Here is a 7968-nt window from a genome sequence, read left to right as displayed (position 1 = left end):
GGCTTGGAATTCCCTTTTGCCCCCAGATGCTTTTTAGAAGGATCCATATTCTTGGGGGGGAAACAGTTTGCTATACAGACTGACTTTGCCAACCTGGGATTTGCCACTCAGAGGGCTGGTGATGACACATGAAGCAGTGGCAAGTATGGGAACCAGCATCCTTGGGAAGGTAGGTCACCCATTGTCTGAATGTGCAATTCTGGGGTGAGGTATAAGAGATCCTAAACATATTTGCACAAGATGTAATCTCCATTGAATTTAATGGGGCTTATGCCCAGGGATGCATTATATACAATGGGAATATCTACACTACAGAGTTTAACTGTCAGGGCTTTGTCATATGCAATCCTGGGAACTGTTATTTGATGAGATGCTTAGAAGACTCTTGTAGCACAGGGGAGCGGCAGACATGAGAGCTCTCTAGGAGATCATTCTCAGTGGTTTTCAACCTTGAGCTTCCAGATGTTCTTGGACTACAGCCCCCAGAAATCTTAGCCAGCACAAATAGTGGTGAAGGCTTCTGGGAGTTTTAGTCCAAGAACATCTGGCGACCCAAGGTTGGGAACGACTGTTCTAACTTACTTCAACAAACTACAACTCCCGGGATTTCTCTGGATAGAGACAGTTAAAGTGGTACCAGACTGCTATAACAGAGTAGTAAAAACAAAACAAAAAAGAAATTACTGAAAACACCCAGTTAAATGTGTAAGGAGAGATGTATCTTAGGATGTGTGTGTGTGTGTGTGTGTGTGTGTGTTGTGGGAAAGAGATTATTCATTAAGACAGCCCAACACATTGTTTTAAAGAAACAAATAGAGTGACAGTCCTCCAGAAAGGGAGATTTTGCTGTGTATCTCCAGGGAATTAGCAGATGACTTTGTAAAGCATATTCAAAGTTCTCCAGCATTAGAAAAGCACAGAGCAATTGTGTTTGACCTAACCCTGAATGGCTTCAATAAAGATTTCTGAAACTAGGCTCCTGACACATGTCTTCTTGGCAATCTGAACTTTTGATCCTCTCAGTCCAGACCCAATTGGCTGACTTGCAAGAGGAGAACTGTTTAACTCTTTCCTGGCCAAATAAGCATTACAAAGTGATTCTGTGCCTCGTTGTACAATATTTAAAAATATATTTGAAAAAGAATAGAGAATAAGTTTCAGAAACTCACTCATTTAAGCTGTGAGATTATTGTTACTGTATTTTGATTTGTGGCCAGGGATGGTTTTATTCAATGCTAGGAGAGCTTTGGTGCCGATATCTTGTCATAGTATCAACCATTCCATCCATCTTCTCACTATAAAATTGTTTGGTAATTAAGAAAAAGATGCCAGATATACTATGTGCCATCAAGTCACTTCTGGTGTGTAGTGACCATATAAGTTAATGACTTACAAAATGTCTTATCATCAACTGATTTGCCTTGCAAACCAACAACGTATTAGGTTGTTCCTTCTCCTTATTGTCCCCCCCACCACCGCCTTCCTAGCAGTATTGGCTTTTCCAGTGAGTTTTGCTAAAGTCTTTCAAACTAACAGCTGTGACTTCCTTTATTGAGACAACCTCTCTCATATTAGGTCTTCCTTTCTTCTTACTGCCCTCTCCCACTTTCTCTTGCAATATTGTCTTTTCTGATCAGTTCCATATTCTCATTATATGTGTAAGGTAGAATAACCTCAGTTTACTCATTTTTGTTCTAGTAAGAGTTCAGACTTGACTTGATTGAGCACTTACTTTTCTGCCTTTCTGGCTGACTGTGATATCTGTATGGTTCTCCTCCAACACCACATTTTAAGTTTATTTTTGTCCATTTCTTTCTTCACTGTCTTTTTTTTTCCCACAGAGTATGGATGACTTTGATCTTGCTTCCCAGTGACAATCTTTGGTAATTCCCCTTTTTTTATTATTTCAAAAGGCAAGGGGAAATCTTTTGGAAAGCATGCACAAAACATGTTTGAAAAGATTATAGTCCGATATTACTCTTCTTTCTCAGGTCGCCTAACCCAAAGAAGATTTGGAAACTGGAGATAGACAGAGCAGACACGGCAACATTAGTTTACCTGAGAGAGTGTTTATGCTTCTGCATTGTATGTGTTGTACTCCTTCACACTTTTGCTTCACTACGGTATTTCATTAAATCCAAAAAGAGCCTTTCAAAATATTTTAGCACAGAAGGCACATCTCATCTGTTCTTGCTTCTGTCCTGTCCCAGCAACCATAGTACAGATCATGTGCTCATCTTCTGATGGAGGATCTTCGCTCGACTGTGAGTTTTTAGCCCATTGGAACACATTGAATGGTTTTCAATGCGTTTCAATGGGCTGTTTATTTTTGCTTTACAATGTTTTCGCTTAACAGCGATTTTTCTGGAACGGATTATTGCTGTTAAGCGAGGCACCACTGTAATGCTGAGACCTAATGAAAGGTCAAAGGCAGCAGGAAAAGAGGAAGACTAAATACAAGATGGACTGACTCCCTAAAGGAACTACAGGCTTGAGTTTATAAGAGCTTGCCGGGCAGTGAGGATAGGCTATTTTGGAGATCGCTCATTCATAGGGTCACTATGAAGCGGAGGGCGCTTGAGGGCACATGACAAGAACAACAAGGTATTATGGTTTTAGATCCTGCCCAGAAACAAGAGACGGTAGGCCTCTTGGTGCAAGATACTGGAGAACAACAGCAGGAAGCTGCTCTTTCCTCCAAGCCCCGCTTGTGGGCTTCCTGCTAGGGCATATGGTTAACCACAGCAGGAACAGAATGCTGGCCTAGATAGGTGATTGATCTACTCCACCACAGCACTTCTTAAGCTTTTAGGGCTGTAAGCCTCTACTGAACTGGGGAGTAATACCCACTGAACACAGCAGGACTGTCCTCTGAGCAAACAAGCATTGTACTGCAAAATAAGGCAACTCCTCTTCCAATAAAACAACCCGAGAGACGCAGCATGGAACAACGGGAGGACAGCAGGCAGGGCTAAGGGTGAGCCTTTAAGAAGGCTGCCTCTGCCTGTGCGGTCCTCTTTCCCTGCTTCAGTTTCCTCCCTACCCACCCATGTAGTAAAAATGAGACTAGCTGGTCATTTCGGGGCCAGATGGGAAGTTTTGACCTGCACCTACATTGGCCTTTGGGTGCAGGTTGCCCATTCCATTCTCATGCCGGGTTTTTGGGTCCATTAATAATAGAATGTCACTGTTAAATAGATCCCAATGGGGGGTAGTGCAAAGCAGGATAGTAGCAGGGGATTTACAGGGGATACACCCAGCAAGCGCTAGACACCTCTCCTCTCAGAACTGCAGTAAGAGAGGTTCTGCTGAGGGGAGGGGAAAAACAGGGGACCCCAGGGGACGCGGTTCAATTGGGGTCCCGAGGCTAGGCTTTAGGCCGGCCTCCGGTGCGTATGGCCAAGAGGGTGCTGGACTGGAGAACAGCGCCCCCTTTTGGGCGAAGGATTCTGCTAAGGAAAGATCTGGAGCGGTCAAATAAGATTGACAATGGTCTCAGTCCTGTTTTGCACTACGGCAGGCCCCCTTACAACAGGGGAAATGAAAGTGTTAATAAGTTAATAAAGTTGTGGTCCTAGTTTAACCCACTTTATTGTGCCTCCTCTTGCTATTCCAGGCTGGGTGGGAAAAGCCATCCCGACTGCACTTGCAGTGGTTCAGGGAACTGGTACAATATCACTCAGCCCAGATGTCTTCTGAGCGCCTTTGGGTTAGTGTAGATATTTCTCATTGTACACTACAGGCTTGTTCAAAATAGCAGGACCTGTGGAGGCAGGGTAGGATTCAAGGAGGACTGATGAAGACAATTTGAAACTTAACTAACCTTGTCGTTGTCTAGTCGTTTAGTTGTGCCCGACTCTTTGTGACCCTATGGACCAGAGCACGGCAGGCCCTCCTATCTTCCACTGCCTCCCGGAGTTGTGTCAATTTCATGTTGGTTGCTTCGCAGACACTGTCCATCCATCTCATCCAGCCTTGCTTCCCATTAAACTATACATTTAACTCTTCAAGGAAAAACCATGACATTTGTGGTCAGCAGTTCTCCTCCTCTGAATAAACTAGGAGCGCGGCAATGAAAATACTGCACTGTGCAATTCTGAGTTCTTGTCCAGAGCTCCAGTCCACTCTTTGTCTTTTCTTTAAGGATACTCCATTCTGCTGCTCCTCCTTTGAGTTCATTTTGAAGGGTTTTCTCTAAATAGGTTGTGTACTGGGTAGGTATCTGGCTGCAGAGTCAGGTCGGGAGTTCAGTTCCCCACTGTACCTCTTTGTCAGAGGCTGGGCTCCATGATCCGGTTCTGTGGAAGACCCTATGGATCATGAAATTGTATGTTTGATGATGAAGGTGGTGGTGGTGGTGGTGGAGAGGAACTGCTGGTTCAACAGATTGACACGGTTTGTTTCCCAGCCAAAAGCTGATCTGCAGTTAGGTGCCCTGCCTGTCCCAGTGGGCTCTCACTCAGAGGCAGTGCCCGGAGGAGCTGGAGTGGGTAGCTGCTGCTCAGTGGGCACTCACTGGAAGGGATGGTGCACTGAACCATGGATCACCTGTTTGCCTGGGAAATGAACTGCCAAACAAGCAGTTCATGCCCATCTCTAACGATGATGATTTAAACTGCACATCACATGTTATACTTACATGTAGAACTGCTGGAAAACTCAGTTGATTAGTTTGGAAGTTCGATTCCCCATTGTGCCTCCTTGAGAGCGGCTTGACTCAATGATCCATTTTAGTTCTGCAATTCTAAGATTCATTATTATTGTTCGAAAATACCAGACACAGTCAAATAAAATTATTGAAAAAACATTGACTGATACAAGTTTTAACGAAAAATTATCTGTTAAATATTGGCGCAGTATACAGTGGTGCCTCGCTTAACGGCGATAATCCATTCCAGGAAAATCGTCATTAAGCGAAAACATTGTAAAGCAAAAATAAAAACCTCATTGAAATGCATTGAAAACCTTTCAATGCGTTCCAATGGGCTTAAAACTCACCCTCCCGCGAAGATCCTCCATATGGTGGCCATTTTTGCTGCCTGTATAGCGAGGAATCCGTCCCTAAACACAGCGGGGAGCCATTTTAGTTACCAGGTGGCCATTTTGAAACTGCCGATCAGCTGTTTACAAATCATCATTTTGCGAAGAATCGGTTCCCGAAGCAGGGAACCGATCATCGCAAAGCGAAATTCCCCCATTTAGACCATCGTTTGTGATCGCAAAAAGATTGTCGTAAAGCAGATTTGTTGTAATGCAGGGCAATCGTAAAGCCGGGCACCACTGTATATACTGTTCCTTATATTGCCATTTTTTTGGTAGTCCTGATGATGTTATTTTGGAAATCTGCAACTGTTTATAATACTGTGTGAAATTTCTTGATATTGTTCCCAAAGCCCCAATGACTACGGGGACCACTGAAGTGTGTTTGTTCCAGAGGTGAGATGTTTCAATTGCCAGGTCTCTGTACTTTGTTAGTTTTTCCAATTCTTTATTTTCAACTCTGGCATCCCCTGGAATTGCAATGTCAATTATCCAGACATTTCTTCATTCTATTACTACTGTGTCTGGTGTGCTATGTTCATGGTGAACATAGCATCCCCCTGAAATATTCCTCTTTTGATGTTAACTTCCCCAATTCCTTCACCATGGGTCATTAAGATGGTTTACCATTTTTCCATGTTTTTCTTGAGGAACTTCTAAATGTTTTTACAAATCCCAAATATTTTAGGAAGGTGTTAATCCAACTGTGTGGCAATGAGTCAAATGCCTTTTTATAGTCTATTCAGGTCATGTTAAGGTGTGGGGTTTTTTTTGTCTTTTTTCATTCTTCAGTATCATTTTATCAATAAGTAGCTGATCTTTTCACCTCTTGACTTTTTAAATTTCCTTTTCTGTTCAGTTGGGTATAGGGAGTTTTCAGTTAAGTATTCATGTATTGATCTTGCAAGTACTTCTGTGAGGAGCTTGAACATGGCATGTAATTGATCTATAATTACTGGATTCATTGCCCTTTTGATGATCTTTTATTACAGTGGACCCTCTGCTTACGGAATTAATCCGTATTGGAATGGTGGCTGCAGGTCGAAAAGTCTGTAGGTCGAGTCTCCATTGACCTACAATGCATTGAAAACCGGCCATTTTTGTTCTGGTTTTGTTCCATTTTGGTTTTTTTCTGGTCTGTAGGTCGATTCTCCAGCTGCAAGTTGAACCTAAATTTTGCGGCCAGAGAAGTCTGTAACTCGAAAAGTCTGTAAGTCGAGGGTCCACTCAATCAGAAAGTACAGCCTGTTGTCATCTAGTCTTCACTTGTAGTATTTTGAAGTAAGTGATTAAGTTTCGCTGCTATGTGTTGATGGACTTGTTAGATGCTTTAACCAAAATCCATGCAGCTCATCTGGACCAGGTGCACTCCAATTTTTTACAGCCTTTACTTGCCTCTTAATCATTTCAGTTGCTATTACAATATCATCCATTTGTTTTCCTTGAGTCTCTTTACAAATGCCTTTAATCCATGAGGCGTTCTTGTTATTTTCAATTGGGCTTTCCCTCAGTTCTTTCCAAAATTTTAGAGCATCATTTTTACATGGGCCTAATTTCTTTTGCTTTGCATCTTCTCCTAGTGATGTATACAATTTTTTAAATTTTTAGTCGTTTAGTCGTGTCCGACTCTTCGTGACCCCATGGACCAGAGCACGCCAGGTCCTCCTATTTTCCACTGCCTCCCGGAGTTGTGTCAAATTCATGTTGATTGCTTCGATGACACTGTCCAACCAATGTAGTTGGTTATTTTGAAATGGCATGTTTTCTCTATATTGTTTCATGTGCCTATCATATCTACTGTATCTATTTTGTTTGCTGTAGCTGTTACCCGCTGTTTTGATTCTTCCACAGTTTCAACAATCATTATTCTTTCTAAGTCATACATTTTGCATAGTGTGGCTTTTACTTTTTACTTTTTAAGTTTTGAATCTTTCAAGTGTTTTAAGTTGCTAATGTCTGCACGTAATTTGGTTATTTTTCTTTCCAGACAAATCTTCCATTTTGGGGTGCCATGAGTTTTCTGGCGTTTTTGCAGCTTGCAACCAAGTTCCATGGTTACTATAGTCGCTATGCTATACGTGAGCTGGTTTGTTTCCTTTAGCGTGTTGGTCAGAATTGTTCTGATGACAACATTTGCATCATTCAGTACTGTAGATCTTTTACCGGTTTCTCTTTGTAATTGGTGCAAATTGAGGATCCTTTGTCTTTCTGTGTTCTGGCTAATATGGGTTACTATTTTTTACCTCAGTGATGTTTGCTCATAATTTTTGGGATGTTCCATAAGTTCTCCCTCTATATTGATATGTTTTCTTCCACTACTGTGTCTACCTCTAGCCTCCATTTGTCTTCCATATTATGGTCATTATTCTATGTTGATTTTGCCACCTTTTCTAGTTCTTGCACTTCCAGTTCTGAAAGCACTCTACTCCAGATTATGAACCTTCTCTGGTAAACATTATTATTATTATTATTATTATTATTATTATTATTATTATTATTATTATTATTATTATTATTATTATTATTATTATTATTATTATTATTATTATTATTATTATTATTATCATCATCATCATCATCATCATCATCATCATCATCATCATCATCATCCTGCACACAAAAGTTAAAGAACTGATGGAAAGGGTTGTTGCTGTTGTTATATCATTCTTTTAAGCCTTGGGATTCCGCAGCCTGCCGACGGCTCCATCTGTATATGGATACAGCTGTTTTTGCGAAAATAAGAACTGGCAAGCAAGCTGGAAATGTTATACATAAATTCTTAGGGGGAAAAAATCTTTTAAAAAGAGGAAGGTCTTATACACGCAAGAGGAAATGGGGGGGGGGAAGAGAGAGAAAGGACAAGGGCGATGAGTAAAGGAACCTGGAAGAATTGCACAAAACCAGAAGAGGTTAAAAAGTGATTAAGCA

General features: G+C 41.5%; 1 protein-coding gene across 1 annotated transcript in view; it reads left to right on the top strand.

The window, feature by feature from the left end:
- The window catches only part of CASS4 (Cas scaffold protein family member 4), a 43388-nt gene continuing 35420 nt past the window's right edge, over positions 1-7968 (top strand). Inside the window, exon 1 of the mRNA XM_078392156.1 lies at positions 1-169. Coding sequence (XP_078248282.1) covers positions 122-169 — 48 coding nt within the window. The 5' untranslated portion in view covers positions 1-121. The remainder of the gene's footprint in view (positions 170-7968) is intronic.

The sequence above is a fragment of the Pogona vitticeps genome, chromosome 4 (genome assembly GCF_051106095.1).
Source record: "Pogona vitticeps strain Pit_001003342236 chromosome 4, PviZW2.1, whole genome shotgun sequence".
NCBI lineage: Eukaryota > Metazoa > Chordata > Lepidosauria > Squamata > Agamidae > Pogona > Pogona vitticeps.
This window is presented reverse-complemented; position numbering and strand designations above follow the sequence as displayed.